Below are 27,799 nucleotides of genomic sequence, written 5' to 3'. Positions count from 1 at the left end.
GGGATAATAATGGGGTTCTTTTGACCTTTGAAATGTATGATGACAATATATCTTCGGCTTATCTACTGTTTGCTAAAATTGAGAGAATCAGTTTATTATTTATTGTGAAATTTTTGAAAACTTTGTTTTTCATTGGATTCCTATGAATTTTGCTTTTGTAAGATTTAACCTTATCTGCACATACTCTTCATTTCTAACAAACTCGTTAACAATTTTTTTGACATTCATGTGAAGCAGAATGAAAAAGCAAACAGAGGTTATGTGAAGTGAAAATTACAAATTTGACAATTAATAGAATATTGAATTATTTTGTTTGTATAGTTTAATACCATTCAGGTGTTGATTGAATCGTTTGGTGAAAACAGATTAAACTTTTTACTTTAGTTCTAGTTATTTCTAGACTATAATTTATTGCTCTGTTCAAACAGTTTGAAGAGATTAAATTTCTCATTAAAAGCAAAACAATTAAATGTAGCGGAAAACTAGGTTATAATAAAAAATATTGTCGATTCTTTCCAATATTCTGCTTCAGATATGGAGTAATGATGTTGCTTAATCAGAACTTTAATGCCAAATTAGTAGGCTGCTGATGCTAAATAACGTATCTTCTGAGGCTAAAAGTTGAATGGTGGATAGTTGTCTGACATAAAGACATAAGCCATAAAGCTTTATTTAGAGTTGGTATAAAGGTGTAATACCACCATTGATTTTCCCCTATTAGTCTTTGTTAAATTTGCACTTTTCAAAAAATTTTGCAGAATTTATCTTTGTTTCAAATAAAGAAATACTTGGCATGAGTAAAGTTTAATCCTGTCCATTTTTCTATAGAAATCACAAATAAAAAAAAAATGGTGTTTTGAAATACCCAGGACATATGTTTATGACACAGAAATAGTTTTACTGCAATAAAATGTAGGATTAATTACCTACAACGGTCAAATTCAAGGGAATATTTTTTTCGACCTACTTTCATATACAACCGGATGTGACATACCATGATTTGGTGGTATTACACCTAAACAATGCAAGTACAAACATAAAACCTACATATCATATCATGTCTTCCTATTTATATTATTGCGTTATGTGTTTTCCATTAACGTATTTATACATCCTAGTACTACATACCTTGTTAATATGTTATTCCGCTGAGCATGTTGAAAGGAGGGGGGGTGTTAAGTGTTCAATATTAGTTAGTAGATGAACTGTACCGTATGTTAATGGGCCTGATTAAGGTCATGAATCTTTTGTTTTGTGTGATAACTCCAAATTTCAAATCAAGTCCGATTTTTAAAGTTTGGGATTTTGACTGAGTTAGTTACTTATACAGGCACACTTTCTGGTCATAAAGTGACTCAGTTCAGATCTGATACAGACTTTTTACATAGATACCTAAATTACCTTATTTGGTTGAAAAGACATCTTTTTAACATACAACCAACATTTTACCGTAAAAAATACCTGAGGACACTATCAGAGTTGATAGGTCTGTTTTACAGTTTAAAATCAGTTAAAAGAAGTTTATAGTGCTAAAAACCGTTAAAATACTTAAAATTATAAAGTATTAGATAATTAAGGTATTAATAGCTCATCAGAATACAACTATGTTTTAAATCTCAGTTATGTTTTCATACTATAGGTCACATATTTTTAGTAGTTTTTAGTAGTTTGTTTTTTTGTTCTGAAGTCTTTGGGATTAGTAAAATAAGGAAGATAGAGAAACCATAAAAACAATTTTTTCCCCTCAGATAATGGCTGCCTCACAGCATTGACAATGCTTTGATTTTAACATTTGTTTTAAACAATGCATGTTATTAAAGAGTTCTGAGTATATGTGATCCTCTTGATATTTTTGTGTTATTTTTAGTGTTGTTAGATTGTTGTTTCTTTGACTAATAATTTAATTTTAGATGTATAACAGGTTATCTGATTTGCTTGTTTTATCAGTTCGTGGACATAGTTTGTAGAATAATCAACCACACAGCAATAAATACAAGAGCATTGCATAGAATCACTCCAATTTTAGTCAGCCACTAGAAAACATTGCTTTGTGGAAATCTATGGGAATATGTTTTAAGATGATGTTTTTTTTAAAATTTACTTGTCACAATATTTTACTGATGAGATATTACAAATTCTTCATCCTTTTTAATTTTTGACAGTTTGACAAGTTTCAGATATGTTCATTTGATTTTTATGCAATATCTGTCTGAAAGGCTTCAAGTTATCATAAATAGTTAAATACTTCAATCAAAAGACCTTTTTAAATTTTGTGTGAATTTATGCATCAATTTGATTGATTTGAGAATAGTGACATATATGTATTGAATTGCTTTAACGAGCTTCTATATTTGGTAGGTTTAATTGTTTTTATGTTTTTGCAGATGTAATATAATTGATTTCAGTATTGACAAAGTCTTCAGGGTATCCCCAGCCCTCAAATCTTTGTTCATAATTATACTATCTGTCAAAAAAATGATTGATTTTCATTGTATAGACTGTAACGCAATTTTTTGACTATTCAAAATTTACTTTTCATATATTTGTCTGGGAAAATAGATTGAAAGGTGTTTTGAGAATAATATTTGTGATCGGAAGAATCAACAATATTAATTGTGACAAATTTCACAGAATGCAAGATATTGTGGCAAGGGCTTTTTCTAATACTATTATTAGGAGATCAACAATATTGGGGGAATGGAATGATTGTAAGATGTTCCTGGTCCTCTTGTTTTGGTCAAATTTCATGGTTCATTGGTCAATCTGCTTTTTTCTGGTTAGGTCTGTTTCTCAGATACTCTAAATAATTAGTTCAACTTTAGGATTATCTCAAATCTTGGACTATAATGATACTTCAAGGTCATTAAAAGTTCATTCAAAGTAAAACTTAGCCTTCATGACTTTTCTGTTGGAGGATTAGGTCTGTATAATCATGACCAATAAATGGCATTATTCTATAGGGGTCAATGTAAGGAGTTCATATATCTGCTTGAAATGTTTTATATGCCCTTGACCTCATTTTGATGATCAAATGGTCAGGTGTTTCAGATCAAAGTCTTTTTCTCAATAGCTATATGTTTAACAGGTTAACAATTTGTATCATTCATCACTAAAAGCACTGTTTGTATTGGATGTGTCCATGAAGTGTGTCATAAATTGATACACAATATCTTTTCTCTTCCATTATATAGATTCACTGCAACAATTATTTGTCTGACTGGCATGGTATAGATATCATATTTCTAAAGAACAAACATTGTCTTCTACTTATCTTCTTATTGTGTGGTAGGACTGCTATGGCAGAAACATCTTATGATACAGTATATCAACATTAAATATAACAAGAATGTGTCCATATAGTACACAGATGCCCCACTCACACTATCATTTTCTATGTTCATTGGACCGTGAAATTGGGGTCAGAACTTTAATTTGGAATTATATTTAGAAAGATCATATCATAGGAAACATGTGTACTAAGTTTCAAGTTGATGTAACTTTAACTTCATCAAAAACTACCTTGACCAAAAACTTTAACCTGAACTTCGCACTATCATTTTCTATGTTCAGTGGACCATGAAATTGGGGTCAAAACTATAATTTGGCATTAAAATTAGAAAGATCATATCATTTGAAACATGTGTACTAAGTTTCAAGTTGATTAGACTTCAACTTCTTCAAAAACTACCTTGACCAAAAACTTTAACCTGAAGCGAACGGACGCACAGACGGACGCAAAGACAGACACACAGACGGACGAACAAACGGAGGCACAGACCAGAAAACATAATGCCCCTCTACTATCGTAGGTGGGGCATAAAAAATGGAAAGATGTGGTATGATTGCCAAGGAGACAACTGTCCACCAGAGACCAAATGACACAAAAGTAAGCAACTGAAGGTCACCATAAGGCCTTAAACAATGAGCAAAAGCTATACCGCATAGTCAGCTATAAAAGCCCCAAAATGACAAAAGTAACACTATTCAAACAAAAAAGCTAACAGCCTGATTTCTAATATTAACTATGTTTCAACTTCCACTACGTTTGCAGATTGTATTTTTTTCTCCTCTGATTTTTAAACAATTGATATTATGACACTTACACATGTATTGAAATAAGAATATATCTTTTATTACTTTAGCAGGTGCTCTAAATCTAACACATCAACAGACATGATATAAATATCATGATTAACTTAAAATTGTCTAGTGATGTTTATTTTGGGAAATTAGACAAAATCTACTAGGAATTGTATGTTAACACAATAACTACCAAAAAAGGAATTAGAATTACGCAGTTTCCATAAATATGTGGTCATTGTATATCGTAGTTATATTGTAATCAGCATTAAAGTTGATATCAGATCACACAGGGATATTTCCATAGCTATCAATATACCCTTATGGGTTACAATAATTTAATTTACAAAAATGCAATCTGTCTCCATCTTAATGAACTTGTCTGGCTTTTTTACCGCCTGAGATTTCCAGTTGTATTAGGTATTGTAGTCAGTGCTTTTGTACGGACACCATTTTTGACCTTCTGTCCATGTGTGCATATGTTTGTCAGGTCTTGGTTAGTGCACTTAGGTGTACAATTCTTGGTAAATTTTCATAAAACTAAGGTCATAGGTGAATATCAGAATAATCTTACCCAAGTTTGAAAATCAATGCGGATAAACACTTTTTAAAGAGTTATGTCACTTGGAAATATGATGTATGTGGAAAATTGCATCTCTCAAACATACAATTTTTGCCAGATTTTTGTAAAATTTATATGAAAAGTTAATATGTGCACTATCTAGGCCAATTTAAAAAGTATTGCCTTTGAATATCTTTAAACAGCTATGCCCCTTACAAATATAATTTTTTTCTATATAGATTAGACCGTTGGTTTTCTCCGTTTGAATGGTTTTACACTAGATTTTTTTCAGGCCCTTTATAGTATGCTGTTTGGTGTGAGCCAAGGCTCAATGTTGAAGGCCGTACCTTGACCTATAATGGTTTACTTTTTATAAATTGTAACTTGGATGGAGAGTTGTCTAATTGGCACTCATACCACATCTTCCTATATCTATGTATTGGAAATTGCATTGCATTTGCTCTCAATGGTTCATTTCTTCAAGATAATTAAATTATTCAAAATATTATGGTCATTTTTATACGACCACAAATTATACGACTGCAAAATTTGAAAAAATTTTTGTCATATATTGCCATCACTTTGGTGTCGTCCTCTGCGTCGTCGTCGTCATCCAAAAATACTTTTAGTTTTCGCACTCTAACTTTAGTAAAAGTGAATAGAAATCTATGAAATTTTAACACAAGGTTTATGACCACAAAAGGAAGGTTTGGATTGATTTTGGGAGTTTTGGGGTTCTTTGATATGCTGAATCTAACTGTCGTTTGTTTATGTAATATATACGTGTTTCCCGTTTTGTTTATATAGATTACGTTGGTTTTCCTGTTTGAATGGTTTTACACTAGTAATTTTGGGGCCCTTTATAGCTTGTTGTTCTGTGTGAGCCAAGGCTCCGTGTTGAAGGCCGTACTTTAACCTATAATGGTTTACTTTTTAAATTGTTACTTGGATGGAGAGTTGTCTCATTGGCACTCACACCACATCTTCCTATATCTATGTAGATTTTTAAATTTTGGTCCCGTTTTCAAATTGGTCTACATTAAGGTCCAAAGGGTCCAAAATTAAACTTAGTTTGATTTTGACAAAAATTGAATCCTTGGGGTACTTTGATATGCTGAATCTAAAAATGTACTTAGATTTTTGATTATTGGCCCAGTTTTCAAGTTGGTCCAAATTGGGGTCCAAAATCAAACTTTGTTTGATTTCATCAAAATTTGAATAAATGGGGTTCTTTGATATGCCCAATCTAACTGTGTATGTAGATTCTTAATTTTTGGTCCTCACAGTTTTCAAATTGGTCTACATTAAAGTCCAAAGGGTCCAAAATTAAACTTAGTTTGATTTTAACAAAAATTGAATTCTTGGGGTTCTTTGATATGCTGAATCCAAACATGTACTTAGATTTTTGATTATGGGCCCAGTTTTCAAGTTGGTCCAAATTAGGATCTAAAATTATTATATTAAGTATTGTGCAATAGCAAGACATTTTCAATTGCACAGTACTCAGCAATAACAAGAAATTTTCAATTGTACAGTATTGTGCAATAGCAAGAAATCTTCAATTGCACAGTATTGCACAATAGCAAGAAATCTTCAATTGCACAGTATTGTGCAATAGCAAGTATTTTCAATTGCACAGTATTGCACAATAGCAAGAAATATCTAATTGCACAATATAGTGCAATAGCAAGAATTTCAATTGGAGTTATCTTTCTTTGTCCAGAATAGGTAGTTGAATCAACTTAAATCATTGTTTTATACAATATACAATGTATATTCACTTTTACTACCAACTGATAATTTAAAAAAATCTTTACCATTCAGAGATAACAAGCACTTTTTTACATTTTAATATTTTATGATGTATTTAAATGTTTAATTATTGTTGCAAACTCCATTTGAAATTTGAATTGAGATCAGTTTTGGAATAAAGGATAGGGGGCTGTGAAAAAAAAAAATAGAGGGAGGGGGGGGTCAATTTTTCTCATTTGAAATTTCATTAATAAAAAGAAAATTTCTTCAAACATTTTTTTAAGAGGATTAATATTCAACAGCATAGTGAATTGCTCAAAGGCAAAACAAAAAAATTAAGTTCATTAGACCACAGTCATTCTGTGTCAGAAACCTATGCTGTGTCAACTATTTAATCACAATGCAAATTTAGAGCTGAATCCAGCTTGAATGTTGTGTCCATACTTGCCCCAACTGTTCAGGGTTCAACCTCTGTGGTTGTATAAAGCTGCGCCCTGCAGAACATCTGTTTTTTTTAGTTCTTGCCCTTGCACAGATAAATATGTGCAACACTGGGGACATTAGAACTCTGTTCTTTTATGGGCCTTTTATGACTTACTATAAGGTATTGGTTTTTCTCATTGTTCCAAGCTGTATAGTTACCTTACATGCACATCACTTGGAATCTGCTTGCTGAGTTATCTCATTGGCAAACATTCCACAACTCCTTGTTTTATAATAATTATAATTAAAGTTCCACAGTCCCTATGAGTAAAAGGTCAACTATATTAGGTTTTTGGAAGCATTGTAAGCCAGGTTTGTCATTGTCAATATGTTATTAATTAATAATCAATATAAAGTCGGTGAGCATCATGTGCACTCTGTCATAATTACATGATCTATGAGTAATTACTTTATTTGGTCTATAGAAATATTGTAGGGTGTACATGTTCTCTAAACAGGCACATATAACCTTGACTTCTGCATTTTTAGCTTTTTAATTGGGGGTAGTAATTTTAATCCTCATATTGTCTTCTTATGGTTTACTTTTTACACTTTGTGACTTGTATGGAGAGTTGTCTCATTGGTACTCATACCACATATCTTCTTATTTCTATTCACAAGATTTATGATTCAATTAGATATATACGGTCTATAATAAAGATTAGGCTTACTGATTTTTTTAGTAAACAAATACAATTAATGCAATTTGAAATGAACCATCTTTCATCTGAAAATCCATGAAGAAAACTACATCTCTCAATGAAATCATATTGATATCAAAACAATACTAATAAAGTTCAGATATGAGATTGTGTTTTATAAATATCAAGAGAGTGTCGATTGTGTTCATTAATGCTGTATTGTTTGTTTCCTCGCTATAATCATTGTCCCGAGGCAGATTAGGTGTTGTTTTCATCAGTAGATTGCCGTCATTTTTAGAAGGATAAAATATTAACAAACAAATTAAATGATAAACTGATGAAAACACTATATAGATATTGGTGTGATGATACTATAGTAATGTGTGCTGATTGTTTGATGTCAATAATATTATTAATAATGAAATAGTCAGATCAAGTGGAGCCAAAGTGTCTTTCATTTTCTATTTTGGGATTCAATTATACAGTTTCAGCAAATAAGGAATTTGGGAATCACCATGTCTATTTCTGTTTATGAGTCTTAAATGTAACGCAAATTATCATCAGAGTTAATACACTATCTGATTAGAGTCATATGTTACTGAACTTTATACAATTTTTACTCATAATTGAAAATCATGAATCAAAGATAAATTCAGAAACCTAGGGTGTTTAATAAGAAGGCTTAGTCCTTTTAAATTTATACCAATTGCTAAAAACATTTAACCCAATTTTAGTTTGAAAAATTTGTACAGAATGATCAACTTGTAAAGCCATTTCAAACTCATTGCTCCAGTACAGTAAAAGGTTATTGGTGTGCAGTGAAACTAAAACAATGCATACCACTTAAATTCAGTAAATTTATTATGTGATATTGATATAGAAATGATGTTAAAACAAAAACACCTACTATAACATAAGGATTGCTGTTTTGAAAAGGTTTGACTTTGATATAGAAACTTCTATCCTATAGAAAATTTTGAAGTTAGTAGGTCTATAGTCAAAACATTTTTGCTTTATTTTGTAATAGGAGGTTATTGTGTTATTTTAATTTGGATATTTTATATAAAACATATATGCAGGCTATTATTTGAACTTGGAATTATTTTTAATTATGGAATTTGCATAATTTCTTGTGTTTAAATTTTTTTGATAAATTCCATGTTTAATTGGTATTATAATCTTTTGAGTGGTTAATAACACTTTCCATACAATGTATTTTGGTTAGATAGTGTTGTGCTCAGCTCAGTACATTCAAATGGAAATATACTATTTCCTTTTTAATAGCAAGTGTTGTGCGCAGCACAGAATATTTCAGTACAGAATAAACATGGAATTTATTAAAAAATTCAATAACAAGAAATCAAGCAAATTCCATAATTAAAAATAATTCCAAGTTCAAATAATAGCCATATATTATATAAAAGTTATTGATCTGGTTATATTTAAGTTACATAATTTACGTAGTTATAATCAGCAAAATCTTTATGTTCTGTAGTTCTATCAATTTCCTTCATATTGTCATTTTATAAATAATTTGTTCTAATGTTCTCTGATTATTTAACTATTATAGAACACTAAAATTTCTTTGTTAGATGAGAGAAATTTTGGAAGAACTGAAGCAAACATTGATATTAAAAGGACATAATTAGATTTGTATAAGTCATAAAGATTCATCTGAACATAAAATGAATTGACTGAATGTAAATTAGTTCACTTTAATGCCAGCTGACATCAGTAATTGCTGTAGAAAAATAATCCAAATTAAAATTACATAATAAGGTCATGTCGAAAGGTCCAAAATGTCGTGATCCTAAATCCATCAATTGAAAATACAACTTTAAAATTTTGATGGATTCAGTCGAGGATTATGCCAGGCAATGGGCTAAGCGCGAGAAGGAAGACGTAGACACTCTTTCTGGATGGATTAAGGCAGTGAGATCGTTGATACAAATCAGAATTAAGAAACTGAATGGGTCCATCAATGCCCATGCTACGTCAATCTTTATGGATCCAAATGTTTTAAAACACCTATCTGATCTCCATGACAAATATGTTGTTGTCCCCGCAGACAAAGCCCCAAATGTCATTATTTTGTGTGTAAAAGTCATTACATTAACTGCTTGATAAACGAATAAGTATTGACAATTCACTTGGAAACTCAACATATACCCTCACGACACTTACCAAAGAGGAAATCCTGGATAATCATAGGTCTGTTCTTTGTTCCTTTGGAATTTCAACCAAAGATGAACAACTGGATCTTCCATCACTGTATTGGATACCTAAACTACATAAGTGTCCTTACAAACAACGGTATATTGCTGGGTCTTCCAAGTACTCCACGAAACCTCTTTCTAAATTATTAACATCTATTTTATCAGCTATCAAAGACGAGCTTCAAACTTATTGTGAAACTACCTATTCTAGAGTTGGCGTAAATCAGATGTGGATACTTAAAAATTCCAAAGATCTTTTAGAGTACATAAAATCTAACTCTCTTTCATCTTGTAGCAGTATTAAAACATTTACTTTTCTACTCTTTACACAAGTATTCCACATTCCAAACTAAAAGACAAATTGAAAGAGTTGGTATTGCTTTGCTTCATAAAAAAAGAATGGCCAACGTAGATACAAGTATCTTGTCTTATGGAGGAATAAATCCTACTTTGTAAAGGATCACTCTGTTTCAAACAAAAAATTCTCTGAATTTGATCTTATCAAGATGCTTGATTTCTTGATTGACAACATATTTGTTACGTTCGTAGGACATGTTTTTCAACAGACTGTCGGCATTCCAATGGGAACAAACTGTGCACCTCGACTTGCAAACTTTTTATTATGAGGCTGACTTCATGCAGGAACTTCTTAGGAAGAAAGATAAGAAGTTAGCAATATCCTTTAACTCTACTTTCCGCTATAAAGATGATGTTCTTTCACTAAATAATTCAAAATTTGGTGACTATGTGGAACACATCTATCCCATTGAACTAGAAATAAAGAATACTACAAATACAGTTAATTCGGCTTCATATCTTGACTTACATCTAGAAATTGACAATGGGGGTTGGTTGAAAACAAAACTTTACAACAAAAGAGATGATTTCAGCTTTCCAATTGTGAACTTTCCATTTCTAAGTAGCAACATTCCAGCAGCATCTGCATATGGGGTATATGTCTCCCAATCGATACAATATTCCCGTGCTTGCACTTCCTATCATGATTTTCTTGATAGAGGGTTGCTGCTCACAAAAACTGTTAGGATTCTATTAAATCAAGAGTTCAAATGGTGAAGTTGAAATCATCCCTTCATAAATTTTACGGACACCATCACAAGTTGGTTGACCGTTATGGAATAACCGTTTCACAAATGATATCAGATATGTTCCTTACGTCGTAACTACATTCCCCTTCCCTTTCATGAATTTGACCTACTGAATTAGACTATTTTCTGGATTTGTTGAAGTTAAAATCATCCCTTCGTAAATTTTACGGACGCCATCACGAGTTGGTTGGTTGACCGTTATGGAATAACAGTTTCACAAATGATATCGGAAATGTTCTTTTCGTCGTAACTACAATCCCCTTCCCTTTCATGAATTTGACCTACCGAATTAGACTATTTACCGGATTTGTAATCACATAAGCAACACGACGGGTGCTGCATGTGGAGCAGGATCTGCTTACCCTTCTGGAGCACTTGAGATCACACTTGTTTTTGGTGGGGTTCGTGTTGTTTATTCTTTAGTTTTCTATGTTGTGTCATGTGTACTATTGTTTTTTGTTTGTCTTTTTCATTTTTAGCCATGGCGTTTTCAGTTTGTTTTAGATTACGAGTTTCACTGTCCCTTTGGTATCTTTCGTCCCTCTTTTATCACATAAGCAACACTGGTGCCACATGTGGAGCAGGATCTGCTTACCCTTCCTTAGCACCTGAGATCACCCCTTGTTTTTGGTGGGGTTTGTATTGTTTATTCTTAAGTTTTCTATGTTGTGTCATGTGTACTATTGTTTGTCTGTTTGTCTTTTTCATTTTTAGCCATGGCGTTTTCAGTTTGTCTCAGATTTATGAGTTTGACTGTCCCTTTGGTTTCTTTTGTCCCACTTTTAGAAAACTAATCCATGTTTATATTATAGTTATACAATGTAATAATAATTGTAACACTAAACTTTTTTTAAAACAGAATTCCTTATACACATTGTAATACACTAGGTGTTTATTAGCTTTCCTGGCCTTAAACGCCAAGTGAGCTTTTCTCATAACTTGGCGTTCATAGTCTGTTTTCTGTCGTCATTGTCCATCATCGTCCTCAAAAGTCTTCTCTGAAGCTACTGGCAGATATTTAACCAAACTTAGCCACATCGTCATTGGTGTATTTAGTTTAAAAAATGTGTCCAGTGACTCTGCCTGCCAACAAGATGGCCAATATGGTTAAAAATAGTTCATAGGGGTAAAATGCAAGTTTTGTCTGTTATTTTGTAAACTGTCTCAAATAGAGACAATCTCACAACAACACAGTGATTTTAGTGATGAATTCTATTCTCATCTTCAATGTTGGAGAGTCCTTAGTTGAATATGCACATAGACCAAGGTGAACAACACAGCCTCTATTTTTTTTTTGTGTAAAATCATTTTGTTTATGCTAACAATATATCAAGATGCCTAAAAAGGTTAATGATTATATTAATGTTTTGTGGCACACATTAAATGGATTTTTAAGAGCTTCTTTTAATGACTTTTACAAAATTTTCCTTTGATCTTGTGGACAGATAATTTCCTTTCTCAGCAGAGTCCAGTGATATGAAAAATGATCACTAGAAACTAAGAGGGCATCGATAATGAAATTCACATTAAATTGATAACAACCTCATAAGTAAAATAGTGATAAACATTGGTCATCACTACTCAACTGCTTTTCTCACTTTCGCCCTACGAACTAAAGTGAGAAAACCAATGTCGTTGAGATGATCAACGATAATCTATAAGTATTGTGTAGGTTTACCTTATTTAGATTTACTTTTTTTTATAATTAAAGTTGTGGAGAGGGCTGTTTTGGAGAAATGTCGATGATTCTCTCTCTTAGCAAGCTATCAGTAGCATTCTGGGTACTCTTGTCCTTAAACTTTCGATAACACAAAAATAAGGAGATGTGACATGATTTTCATTGATACAGCTAGCCACTTAAGATCATTATAGGACAGGTTTGGGAATAATTAAAGTGTTTGTATACAATTTGAGGATGTGCCATTATAATTTAGGTGGAATCATCTAGATCTTGACGACTATAGTTTTCCTTATTTGTACAATAGCAAATATCACCTTTTGGTACTAAGCTTTAAAACAGAATAATCTGTAAAGCATATCAAATATTAGGTCTTTGATCCATTATTATATAAATGTAATACTAGGAGTCAGCAAAATTTTTATTTCATTTTGCATATATTTTTAATTGAAACCTTTATCAAGATAGAAATTACTTTCATGTTTTTGAATTGCAATCTAGTTCATTTGGATGAAACAAAATTAATAATGTCTTTCAAAATGATCAGACAAAGCAATCACTTTTAAAAATATACAATATTTGATCAATGTCAGAAATATGTCATCTTTTTATGTATTGTACATGTAATTTAGGTTTAAAAACTACTGATTCACAAAATTTAATGGGCCTGTGAACAGAAGTACACATCACTAAAAGTTGATATTTCCAGACATTACTCTAATATTGTTTAACATTAATTGCAACTATAACATGCTTAAAGAAAAGCCAAAAAAATGCTTTTGTGGATAGTTGTCTCATTGGCAATCATACCACATCTTCTTTTTTATATTAACAAAAAACTTTTATATTCTATCCTTATTTAAATTAAAATAATAAAGTAATAAGATAAACAAAATAATCAATAACCTCAATCAAGAGGAAAATCTACTCGTGTTTAAACAAGTGAAACAATTTTTGGTAGATTCAAAGTGTTTTGGCTTATAGTATCCTACGTGCATGATTAGGATCGTAATTGGGTGAGACAGTCTGGACAAAATCCTGAAAACACACTCCGCTGCTGGTACATATATATATAGGAAAGATCTGACGCAAAAAACAACTTTTTTATTTGCAGTTATTTCCCTTTATCTTTTTTCTACAGGGAGACGGATTAATATAAGGGAAACCTTGTTTCTGAATCCCGTTGTAATATTTTATCACTGTATTTATATGTGTATGTCATGTACATGATTTTTTAAAATAAAATATGTTTAAAGTAAACAAAATAAGAGCTTTTGAACAAACACAAAACCCTTTTTCTACAATATGTTTGATTCATATCAATTTGATTAACAGAAATAAATCTATTACTATATGCTGATTTCTGACTTTATTTAAATGTTTTATGGGCAAACTGAGGATCCCTGCATCCTTGAATCTGAGATTATACTAACTATTATAATATAGGACTGCCAAGGTCATTGTAAGTTCTTGACATTCTTGAATCTGAGATTATAGTAACTATTATAATATAGGACTGCCAAGGTCATTGTAAGTTCTTGACATTGAAGCATCCCTCTGTATACAAATGAACACTATACAAGCATAGTGACTGAAACTTATTACATATATTTGTCTCAGATTTATCTAAGCTGTGATATAGAAATAATCCTAATTTAGATATTCTTTGCTTCCCTCAACATTCAAACATAGATTTAATGCCAAACAAACTCATGTAAATGATGTAATATAATATTGTCTGAAACCAAAGACATTGACAAAAGATAACAACTGGGAACGAACCTATTAATATAACATTTGCATTAATAGATTCTGGAATTGCTTGATTTGTGGTACGTAAATGTGAAAATGATTGTATTTAGCATTGCTAAAGTTACATCTATAAAGGATATGGTAAACAGTGATCTGGTGGTGAAATTAGAAACTAATGATTTGTATACTGGAAATGGCTTTAGTTTCTGTTTGTTTAATTGTTGTGTTCTGTGATATAGTGTCAGCCCCAAAGAACCGTGTAAGCTAGTTTATCACTTTATCAAGAAGTCATTATGGTATCAGACTCAATCATAAGCATGTGTTCCAATAAAACATAATTATATGGAACCAATTTTAAAATAAATATTGATTCCATGGTAGAGTTTTGTTTTGGTTTCAACAAGTTTTGATACTTTATATGGGGTTAATTTGTCTAAGAGTTACGCAAGCGACTGTCAAATAATTTGATGGTGTTATTCATAGCTCATTATCTGTATGAAATATATTGTTTTTGTAATCCTCCTTTATTAAGAATCATATAAAAAAGAAGATGTGGTATGATTGCCAATGAGACAACTATCCACAAAAGACCAAAATGACACAAAATGACTGTATATAAAAGAGACTGCTTTTGTGACTTTAAATAGAAATGTTCAAACAAATCCATTGGCAGATCCAGAGGGGGGTGTTCTGGGGGTTGGAACCCCCCTTTTTATGGGACAATCAATGCATTTGAATGGGAGCATATACTCCCCTTTTACTCTGGGTTGGGACCCCCCCCCCCCTTTTGAAATGGCTGGATCCCCTACTGAAATCAATATTATTTCCTATAAAATCATGAATGGACAAAATTGTTCACCAAACTTTAGTTGAAAGTTGAATAATGCATTATGTAATCCTATTTAATAGTTATGGTGGTTGATTACTCCAGCCTCTTCCAACATGGTTGTTATTAATGGTGGAAAACTTGCGTGAATAATTAGATGATACTCAGTATTTCATACTTTTTAAAGCCTATAGCCCTTGTTAAATTCACTGTTTTGTTTAAAATTGTGGACAAAATTGCTATTTCAAATTTAAATTTGGGAGCTTTCATGGAGGAAATCTCACGCAAATAGTGACAGTTGGAAGGTAATATACTGCCATCTCAAAATGTCTATCACTGTTACAAAAAATAACCTCAAACACTCACATGATATAAATAAATTGCAAACAAATATTTCCTCTCCCCTGTTTGTCAAATATACTTATAAACCACAGCTCATATATCAAACATGGCCTCTACTATTACAGAAAATAATCATTTGATTGTAACACTAATAGCTGCCTCCAATGCCAAAATATGAATTCCTTTTTTAAATTGTTACATAAGTATGAATGAGGGTAGATATGAGTTAATTTTCATATTGGAGAAGAGATAATTGTCTCCATAAATAGATATAAGAAGATGTATTATGAGTGCCAATGAGACAACTCTCCATCCAAGTCACATTTTATAAAGGTTAACCTTTATAGGTCAATGTATGGTCTTCAACATGGAGCATTGGCTCACATCGAACAGCAAGCCATAACGGGCCCCAAAAATTTATTAGTGTAGAACCATTCAAACGGAAAAACAAATGACTAATCTATATAAAAAACAAGAAACAAGACACAGTTATAAACAACATCAACAAACGACAACTACTGAACATCAGATTCCTGTCTTAAGGTTTTAACATTTTAATGGTACCAAACCCTCACCCTTATCTGAAACAATAGTGTAACATTCAATATAAAAAGATCTACTTAAAAAATTTCCAGATGAATTGAACAATCCGTTGTTAGGTTGCTGCCCCTGAATTAGTAATTTTAAGGAAATTTTGCTGTTTTGGGTTATTATCTTGAATATTATTATAGATAGAGATAAACTGTAGACAGCAATAATGTTCAGCAAAGTAAGATTTTCAAATAAGTCATCATGACCAAATTGGTCAGTTGACCTCTGAAGGAGTTATTGTCCTTTATATTCAATTTGTAACCATTTTTCGTAAATATTAGTAATTTTTAACAAAAATCTTCTCCTCATAAACTACTGTACCAATTAAACCAAAATTGACAACAATCCTCATTCAGGGATCAGATCTAGTTAAAAAAATGTGTTCCCAGACCTGACCAAACAACCAAGATGGCGGCCATGGCTAAAAATAGAACATAGGGGTAAAATGCAGTTCTTAGCTTATATCTCAAAACTCAAAGCATTTAGAGCAAATCTGACATGGGTTAAAATGCAGTGTTTGGGTTATATCTCAAACACCAAAGCATTTAGAGCAAATCTGATGTGTTTAAATTGTTTATCAGGTCAAGATCTATCTGCCCTTAAATTTTCAGATGATTCGAACAACCTGTTATTAGGTTGCTGCCCCTGAAAAGTTTTAAGGAAATTTTGCTCTTTTTGGTTATTTTCTTGAATATTATTATAGATAGAGATAAACTGTAAACAGCAATAATATAGAGCAAAGTAAGACCTAAAAATAAGTCAAACATGACCAAAATGGTCAATTGACCCCCTAAGGAGTTATTGCTCTTTATAGTAAATCTTTAACTATTTTCTTAAAAATTTGTAATTTTTTTACTTTTTCCACTGACACTGTTAATACTGGGCTGAGTTTATTATAGATAGAGATAATTGTAAGCAGCAAGAATGTTCAGTAAAGTGAGAACTGCAAACACATCACCATCACCAAAACCCATTTTCGTCATGAATCCATCTGTGTCCTTCGTTTAATATTCACATAGACCAAGGTGAGCGACAAGGCTCTTTAGAGCCTTTAGTTTTGCAAGTTTCCAGTAGTTGATTTTATCATTTTCTTTAGAAAAAATGACTGTCAAACTACCAAACATTTTGTTACATTCAGGTTGGAACAGAACTTTGATGTGATACGTTTTTATGAAATTTAAGACAAAATTGTTTTATCTTTGCCCAGTACCATGAGAAGGGAACATAATTACTTATTCAAATAAAGTGACAGATCTTACTACCATAAACATTTTCTATTCATACTATTTAATATAGTCATCAAATTGTGTATTTGTATATTTTTTTTTGAAAGTATGATGTAATTATTAAGATTCTGGAATCCATACACATATTGAATTACATAATTAACCAATTCAGTCCTCACATACAATTTTCTGATTTCCCTGAAGATGTAAAAACTATGAGACATTATGTAACTAATGTTATTTATAATGGATGATGGGTTAGTATCTTGTCTCCTGTGTAATGACATATGATTGAACTAACATCTGCTTCACTAAAAATTAACTTAATCTTTAATTTTCTCTCATTTCATTATTATATATTCATCTTTATTTATCTTATGGATTTTCTAGAACATCAGTTCACAAATGGTATATTAATAAAACAAGTAGCTAAGATTCTCTCAAAAAAGAAAAACAATATGTGAACCCAAGACCACTGACTGGTTTTGTTGATTTTTGTATGCTCTTGATTTGATATAATTGACAGTGAATAAGTTAATAATGATGTAGAAACACCTCAATTGAAAATATGTAATTTATAAGTTGTGTGTAGAGTCCTGCAAATGTCAATCAAAATTAACCATTCGTTGGATTTTAGTTTGAAAATAGAAAAGTGTACACAGCTACCATTTGTCTATACCTTTTAATGCATCACTGTTTTATTTTATTTTATCACTTGGGATTGTTCATAATTTTTGTTTTTCCATTTTCAATATACAATTGAAACCCTAGATCTGCGAGTTCAATAAATAATTTATAGACAGAACCTGTATAACAACTTGTTGAGAGGTCTGTATGTGGCTTTTTGTAAGGCAATATTTCTATTCTCGTTCAATATACCTTCATTTTTAAGGTCAAATTTATTTATTTGTTCTTGTCCTGACCATGCATGAAATATTTGCCACTGGGTGTTCAATGATTATTGTAAAATATTAATTATGTTTGTTTGAGATGAAAGGTGTATTGAAATTCTAGATAATTGAAACAATACATTTTTTGTCATTCACTACAGTTTAGATACATATCTCTTTATGTGCATCCCTGGTAACTGGATAAATACACTATAAAAACATGTGGGACAAGATATAAACAATAGAAACAATGAAATATTAGAACTCTCAGTTACTGAAAGCTAATTCAAAGCCATAAAGAAATCAAACATTATGAAATTTTATTAATAATTTATTTAGTTTCAGCTGGGAATCCAGTTTTCAGTTAAAACTTGATAGTTTTGATGAATATTCCCCAGGGTTTTACTTGAACTTCTGTTGGTATCTTTTAGCACTTGTAGGTGGTTTTCTTTAGCATTACATAGAGGCCTCATTACCCAAGTGCTCTAACTTGTTGATATATAATTATCACTGCCTATCAACATGATCAAATCTATCATTGTGTGCTTAATCTCTGACATTGACGGATCTAAATTCTTTTTGGACGATCAATGCATTTGAATGGGGACATATAGTTGGAACCCCCCTCTTTGTCCCCCTTTTTAAACATGGCTGGATCCACCCCTGTCTGATGTGTCAATATTTGATTCATATCTTGATTGTGAAGGAATGCCAGTTTGCCAGTTGATGCTTGAGATTCCCTGTAGGTATTTTGGCTTCCTCTTACAATGAAAACTGGCTGGTATGATAAAACCAAGGGCACTGAAAGTAAAAAGTAGATTAGGGCTAAACTGGAAAACAATAGAATTGTTTGTAACTTTGCTAAAATGTACTTTGAAAATTATACATGTAGTAAAAAGTGTTGGTCAAGAAGCTTTTTTTATTGATCAAGGTTAAAGCTTCATGATTAGGTCTGTTTCACAGATACTATTAGCAGTTGGTCAACTATATGATGGTGTTTGGAATGATTGTAAGGGGTAAAAGTCCGTCTGGCAGGTGTCATATGACGTTGACCTAATTTTTATGGTTCACTGCTGAATGTTAAGTTTTGGTGCTTTAGTCTGTTTTCAAGTACTGTAAGCAATAGGTTAACTGTACTTATTGTTTGGGACAATTGTAGGGTATACATGTCTGTCTAACATGTAGTATCTGACCAGTAATTGACCTCATTTTTATGGTTCATAGGTCAATGTTAAGTTTTGGTCCTTTAGTTTTTCAAGTACTGTAAGCAATAGATGAACTGTACATTGTATTTATTGTTTGGGACAACTGTAGGGTATACATGTCTGTCTAGCATGTAGTATCTGACCTTGACCTCATTTTCATGGTTTATTGTTCAATGATATATTTTCGTTATTTTGTCAGATAATCAGATACTTTAAGCAACAGGTCAACTATATTTGGTGTATGGAATGATTTTTAGGGGAACATGTCTGTCTGGCATGGTACATCTGACCATGACCGCATTATTGGCATAAAACAATGATAATGTTAATTGTATGTTCTACTTGTAGTAAAACCTTCATGTTAGAGACAACTTTCAACATAAATCCAAAAATGAAGACAGGCGAGACATTTCAATATGCACAATAGTGTGTTTCATATAGTATATGGTGACCTCTACATGTTTCCATTTGTTTTGTTTGGTTGCTGTCTCGTTGAAATATTCACTTTTATTCTCATCTATAACAGATTTTTCATTTTATATTAAAGCAGTATTTCGACATTAAGCAATCAACAATCAATCAATCATGCAGTATTTGAGTTCTGAAAATTTTATTATTATATAATTTGAACTTTTGTTTACGTTTAGGAAAATTGTCCTTTTGGTGTAAACTTGAACTAGATTTCCTTTATTAACATTGTTTAATTAAAACCTTGTTTTGCTTGTAAAATGACTAAATAATGCACGACACTTTATGTGTTATGACCTAATAAAGAGATGAGTGATTGATTGTGGTAAAGATTTTAAATAATTTGGTATTTATACTCCAAATCAATAGCCAATTTGTCTTCTTATACAAATATTGAGAAAAACAATTTGTGCAGTTTATCCATATAAATAGCAACCTAGTCCATGTGTTACTAGATGTAGACCTGCATTTAGATGCAATAGTCAATATTTGTTAATATGATTATGTCAGAGCTTTCTTTTGGCTTACGTAGAGCATACTTTCGAACAGTATAGATACTTATTTAGTACTGATTTTTGTTATGTTAAAAAGATAGTTGTACCTTATATATATATTGTAAATTATGTTTTCAAATATGTGTAGTAGAGGCCGACTGAGGCTAAGCTAGTAATTATCATCCTGCAGCAAGTTCTATTTCAGTTAAGGAATATCCTTACTTTTAAATAAACTACAGAAAAAGTCTTTTCATATAGTACTGGTTTTATCATATTATATGTGCCACATGTGGAGCAAGATCTGCTTACCATAAGGCCAAGTGAGCTTTCCTCATCTCTTGGGATTCGTTGTTGTATCTGAAGTATCAAATTAAACAAAACTTGGCTGCAATCATCTCTGCAGTATCTGATTCATAAAAATGTGTTCAATGACCCTGACAATCAACACACAAGGTCAAAATGGCTAAAATATGACATAGTGGTAAAAAGCAAGTTTTCAGAGATTATTTTGAAAACCTTTTAAATACCAGAACACAGAACTTGACAAGGCCAAATTATTCAAATTTTGAGATCTACAAACCGTCCATTTATATCAAAACTATGTGATGACTTTTATATAGGAGTTATTGCCCTTAAAAAGAATAAATGTGATGATTTTTTTCTTCACTTTTGCAAATTAATTTGAAACTGTTAAAAGTAGAATCTCAGCTCATTAAAACAATCAATAGGCAAGACCAGATCACATGACTGACATGGTGAGTCAATGATTTGATTTTTTTGTGCACCATCAAATAACATTCAAAATAATATTTCTTTGATTTCAGTTGAGTATTTGAAATGAATTAAGCTGTTCTCGAAAAAAATGAAAGTAGACTCATGATTGCTTTTAGATCAGGACTAGAGTAATGATTTTTGGTTTAACCATCCTTACATGTGCATCCTTAGGAATATGTTTGCCAAATCTCATTTACATTAGCAGTTTGTTAAATAAAGTTCCATCTTTTGATGACAGACAATGACTGCTAAGTTATTATGAAAAATGACTAAATGATTACAGTAAAGAATAGTTAAACTGCATGATATAATATTTGTAATTCATTAACAGAGGAAATAGTGCATTGTACTTTATCTCTTTGAAGCTGGAAATTACAAATAAAGTATACACCTTTTTTATTGGGTATTTTCAACTGCAAATTCAAGTGTTAGTTTCATTGTTTCTTTTATCTATACTAATTAAAGAGGAAACTCAATAATGAAATTGTAGTATTATCTTTGAAGAATAACATGTATCAACATCCTGAGTTCATTTCCATGTAATATAATCTGTTTTAGGGTGCTAGTACTAGTGAATACATGGACAACTCAACAGCAATACAAAACATTTATTGGTCAAAAACAACAAAAATGAGATCAAACAAAAATATCACAAATATTCATTACAGAATAATATCAACAAAATCCATTACTTAACTCACAGAAAATATAAAAAATACTTAGATTCATAAAAATAAGCAGGTGGTCATTACTTATGACTACTTTCTTTCTAAGAATATTCAATGTTGTAAAAACAGAATTTCTTGTCTCCTTTGAAATATATAAGGCAGCTGTATGGTCATTCAAATTGAAAACTGACCACAATAGCCATGTAGTGTTTGATTAATCTATTAGCAAATGAGGAGGAGTTTTGAACAGATTAACTACTATGGATTCAATTTTTGTTCAGGGTTACCAATTTGAGGTAAAGCAGTGTTTTCTTGGAAATTTGATTTAAAATGGTTTTATCAAGAAAGGTTACAAGCCTTTAGAAAATTTGTAATTTTTGAAAATTTAAATTCGTAGCCCTGACCCATGAATTCCACAGAAATTAATTTCACAGAAAAACAATTATTCCACAGAAGTTAATTTGTATGAAATTTTAAATGAGTGATTTTTTTTAACTATTTTGTAATACATGTATATTAAAGGTATTAATTGCCACGTTGCTGTATTTGAAATGTAAGAGTCAGAGTCAATTGTAATTGTCACTTTATCATTCTTCTGATTAAGCATACAAAATGATTTATCTCTTTGAAAACCACTCAATCTTAAAAAACTTTCATAAACCATTTTGGAATACATTTCTATTTGATAAAAAGTTTAAAAGAGAATCTGAATATTATGAAAAAAATGGAGCAGAAATGTTGATTTTGTTATGTAAACCTTAAAGAGTGCTCTGTGAACACTTACTATATTCTGTAATCATTTATCGGTGTTTAATTTTAAAGAATAATTATATTCCTAAGCATAAGAAAACTTTTAAGTTTTATGAAACTAAGGATCGTCAGTGACAAGAATGTGTAAAGTTAAATAGATGTAGTGGTTTTTAGAGATAAGAAAAGAGTTGTACCACATTTATACAGCTGTCATCCAGGTAAAATATTACTTGCATAAACTATGATAAAAACTTATAAAAAAACAAAGTTGTCAATCCTTCAGAATGCACTTTTCTAAATCACAGTCTTATAAGTCCTTTAGCACCTGGTATTTTCAGCCCATGGCTTGAATATTTACACTGTTGACAAGCTTTGATAGAATTAAAAGTTTAATATATAAATAATGACATTAAAAACTGATTATCCGAGTGACATGATTTCTGTTGAATCAATGTTCAATTCCTTATGCAGTTTCTTACGACAAATTATACTTATTACAATTTGCAGTAACTTTTTACAATGTCTTCTAAATCTAGCATCTCCTACATAATATACAAATATGTTAACAACATTATTAACAAAATAAGATCTGAACAGAAGTGGTAATGTTCCAAGTACGATTGGACTAGGTGGGAAAATGTCTCCACGGATAAATGTAGTAATAGCATTTAACGTTAAATGAGGAATGTAACTTATAACGTATGCAACAGTTATCGATAAGAAAATCTTTGTCACTGTATGTTTAGTTCTTTTCTTACCGTTATTACCATTCTCAATTTTGAGAAGCCGATTCATTCTAAAATGGTCCCGTAATTCCCAAATTATTTTAGCATACAGGTATATTAGAATTCCAAAAATCAGCACAAAAATGAAAAATAATAATGTAGCTTGAATGAATGGGTATTTGGTGTTTCTAACATCATCATCTGTAGAACAGTCATAACCTGTTATATTTCCTGGAAAACGTTTAACCTTTTGTCCTTGGATAATAGCAGTAGGCCATGATAGCAGTATTGAGAATGAGATTGCAAAGAAACAACACATTTTTGCCATTTTAAGAGACATTTCTTCACTGAACGGAAAACAAATTCTCCTATATCGTCCAGCGGCCATCACTGTCAGAACAAACGCAGATCCTAACTTAGCAACATCTCCAGTAAAACGAGAAAATTTACAAAATCCTTCACTATAGTACATGTATGGGAAAGCATTGTCGACTATTTCAGACGGGATAGAAATACAACATGCTGTTAAATCTAATACAGCTAAACACAATATATAACATCGAAAGTTTGTAGGTTTGTATCTGCATCCATAAACTAATAAAATGATACTGTTACCCAGTATACCAACGGTTACCAGTATAGATAGGTATATCACTGTCGGTAATCTTTGTTTAGCTTCGGCATCATTCAGTTCTTGTAAAGTTCTTAAAAGAGTCTCATTTGAATTGTTAACTTGCATCATAATGAATTGTACTGCACCTATAAACACAACATGGATGTCCTTGTTATTATTCCTGACGTAAGTTAAGTCTGTAAAAAACGATTCCCTCTTGTTCAGTATTTACATGTAAGTGAACCTGACCTTGTACATTTTGGTGCGCCAGGTTATCAGGATAAAATCACTCTGGTGAGATAAAGTACTTTTAGGTTGACTCTTTTATCAGATAACACATGGTTAATCTACTGTAAAGAAAACACAATTCTCAATTTCACAATTATATTTTCTATCACTTTATGATACACTATGTGATTCCACTTTTATGGTAAAATTTATAATAAGTTAATTATTATTCCGATTGAATAGTATTTACGATTGAATAGTATTTACGAGTTATTTATCCATATAAGTCAAATAACGATATAACCTTTAACACTCTCTTGTCTTATTTTAGTTAAACACTTCATACTTCAATAAGTTCTATGTGGTATAATTGTTCTTCACTATTATATAATGAATGAATGAAACATTTTAGAACATATAATTTGCAGGTAGTCGTCACAGCAAGGAATTGAATATTACATTTTCTTGGTCACAGTATCTAATTACATATAACTTATTCCACTCTTATAGTGTTAGTACTACATGTATATAGATCTGCTGATCGTAATGTCGCAGGTAATAGTCACAGTATCTAATTACATATAACTCCACTTTTATAGTATTAGGACTATATAGATCCAACCATAATATTACAAATAACTTATTCCACTTTTATAGCATTAGGAGTATATAGATTCACTGATCGTAGTATCAGATGTATAGTATTTTTATCAATAATACCTAGTGGTATGATAAATTATCTCCTACACGGCTATCCTAACGGTAAACAGGACTCTTATAATAGGTACACAGGATCACTCTGTCATAACAAGGTGGGCAGAATGTTTGTTAACAAGTTTAAAAAATAGAGAATCTTTTGTTGTGAAGTATCAACCTTTATTTAAACTAAAAACATCAGTCTGCAAATATGATTTTAAGGCTGATTATTTTCATGCAGACCTCATAATTTAATGACTATGGAAATACTAGTAGCTTAAGTATTCCCAGATGCTATTTGATTATTTTTTGAATATTTTTAGAGAAATTAGCATTTGATTACAATTATAAATATTTTATGATTACACAATTACATGTATTAGAGACCAATGCAGTATTGTTAGTATCCAAAACAAAATCATAGACAAAGTACAAGGTTTAAAGTGAATAGAAGAGCATTTTATAAAAATGAATTATAGTTAAGAAATAATTCATGGGGGCTTGAATATATCGGGATTTTACCACGGGTTGGCCCTTTATGACAAATATTTTACCCTGAGCGATAGCGAGGGGTAAAATATCGGCATAAAGGGACAACCCGTGGTAAAATCTAGATATATTCAAGCCCCCATGAATTATTTCGATTCTAATAGGACAAATACGGCAATTATTTTGGATCGAAGCGCTCTAGGTGATGGCATTATTTGCCGTTCCAATATATAAACGCACTATTAAATTGACGTAAAATAACGGAGCAAACTGAATAAATGATGATGCTTAAACTATTTATAATAACATATTTAGATAATTTTAGATTAATCTAATTATTATTGTACTTATATGTCTCATATGTATACAAAAACAGCTAATATAACTCATTTTAGCATCATTTGTTAACGTTTCCTTGTGATGATTTTCCGTTTCACAAGCGTGTATTTCCCCGTAAATTGCTTATATTCTGACGTCATTGTTCTATGACGTCGAGTCGCTCATTCATTAAAAAACATATGACGTGGGGGTACAATGGGAACAGCCCATGAAATATATTCATATTTTACCACGGGTAAAGTGTTTGAAGGACGTCATGTTAGAATATTAGAATAATGGGTGGATACAGGAGGATATTTTCTATATATAATTTATTAACCTGTTGCCTTGTGGAATTTATTTGTTGCAATCAAAGTATTTTTTCTCTCACTTTTTACACAATCATTTATTGTTTCCTGTTTTGGGTTACTTGTGCAATTTTTTTTTTTATATTTTAGTTCATACTGGACCAGGATATTTGGTTTGTTAAATATTTTCTTGAAGGCAGCATAAAGAATTTCAAGATAACCTTTGCACCTGACTTTGTTTACAAATAATATAAAAGCTGCAAGTAATGTCTAGATTGATTCATTTGTCTGAAGGATTTGTCGTCACATAAAACACATGTTTTATGCATTTTGTTGAAATTCTAAACCTAAAGGATTGTTGGGAAAATAATAGTAAACTGTTTTTTAGAAGCATGCTGCATTATATAAGATATTATATAGAATTGAAACCAGATTAACACATCTCTGACAATTTTACTTTGGTTTGAAAATCCTCATCATTTTGCTGGACTTTTGAATTCAATTTTGTTGACATTGCACGAAAATATCCAAAGAGACAAGTAGAAAGTTACAAAATATTAATAAAATATTCTAGATATGAAAAAAAAACTGAGGTTGGTCTGATTCATATATTAGATTTCAGACTGGAAAAATAATTATGCATATATAATTAGTTAATAGTTTTTTACTGCTACAGAGATTGAGGTTGAATTGATATCAATATCTTAAGCTTTTGAGAAGTGCTTTTGCCACATGTGGAGCAGGATCTGCTTACCCTTCTAGTCCACCTGAGATCACCCCTAGTTTTTGTTTATTCTTTGGTTTTCTATGTTGTGTCATGTGTACTATTGTTTGTCTGTTTGTCTTTTTCATTTTTAGCCATGGCGTTGTCAATTTTGTTTTAGATTTATGAGTTTGACTGTCCCTTTGGTATCTTTCGTCCCTCTTTTAGAGAATCACCAATTTTTAAGATGTATTAAAAATAAGTGCCTTAGACTGTATTTTTTAGATATCTTAAAAATACACAATAAGGTCCTTTAGTGACACCAATTCAATGTCTTAAGACCAGGCCAATAGCCATGATGTGTCATAGGGAGTTATTGGTTGGTCAGGACGATCTGACTTGAATACAACAGTCAAAGTTTTAGACTTATAATAGAATTTTTTTCAACCCCTGAATCCCCATTGTCTGGCTTCAATAAAGAACTGTTTAAGTGTTTATGCGCTGGCAATGATTCTCAATGTCTTAACATGTAGAGACTGGTACATTATATTACAGGTCAGACAAAGGTGCTTCATTCAGAGCGGTAAAGCCTCATAAAAATTGCACAGAAATTATTTAGTGTGAAACAATTTAAATTTCTGCAGATAGCAACCTAGGTAATTGATACTGTATGTATCTAAGTTTTAATGCAAATGACAATCGTGCTCGCGTCAATCAGTTCATGAAAAATTCATTTCTAAGTATCAATTATATTATTATCTACAACTAAAAAGCTAAGGTAAAATGATATCTTTGATTTAAAAAGAACAAAAGTCTACAATAGCTCAGTACATTTTTCGATTTTTAAATGGTAACTTGATCAAGTTTTAAGTATCAAGGTTTTTTTAAATTATTGAACAACCTTTAAAACTTTTATATAAAATAATTCTGACAAAGGCAAAACATTTTGAGAAGGATGTGATGTACCAAATGTTGCTAAGAGGACTAATCGTGATTTCGCATGATTTAAAATTATAAATGTATCAAATATATACAGCAAAATGATTAGCAGGACAAGATTTGATAATAATGAGTCAAGTTGACAGAAATAGGCAGGAGCCTTGTATTAGTTATTGCCCTACTAGAAACATATTTTTTTTACCCTTTTTTTGATTTTACTGTTGCAGAACGTTATTACAGAAATAGTGCTAGTAGCAATGATCTTCAGGACAAGGT

The 27,799-nt window shown here is 31.2% G+C and overlaps 2 protein-coding genes across 5 annotated transcripts in view; one reads left to right on the top strand and one right to left on the bottom strand.

The window, feature by feature from the left end:
• The window catches only part of LOC134725610 (p53 and DNA damage-regulated protein 1-like), a 58,833-nt gene that overhangs the window by 18,926 nt on the left and 12,108 nt on the right, over positions 1–27,799 (top strand). The gene's annotated exons all lie outside the window — the stretch shown is intronic.
• LOC134725609 (bombesin receptor subtype-3-like) lies at positions 21,681–24,864 on the bottom strand. Its single transcript, XM_063589558.1, has one exon. The coding sequence runs from the start codon at positions 23,969–23,971 to the stop codon at positions 22,925–22,927; it is 1,047 nt and encodes a 348-aa protein (XP_063445628.1). The 5' UTR covers positions 23,972–24,864; the 3' UTR covers positions 21,681–22,924.

Source organism: Mytilus trossulus, chromosome 7 (assembly GCF_036588685.1).
Source record: "Mytilus trossulus isolate FHL-02 chromosome 7, PNRI_Mtr1.1.1.hap1, whole genome shotgun sequence".
Lineage (NCBI taxonomy): Eukaryota > Metazoa > Mollusca > Bivalvia > Mytilida > Mytilidae > Mytilus > Mytilus trossulus.
Note: the sequence above shows the minus strand (reverse complement) of the source record. Positions and strands in the feature narration are given on the sequence as shown.

Excerpts from the sequence above, each read along its gene's own strand:
- LOC134725609 (XM_063589558.1), bottom strand. The coding sequence starts at position 23,971 with ATGATGCAAGTTAACAATTCAAATGAGACTCTTTTAAGAACTTTACAA.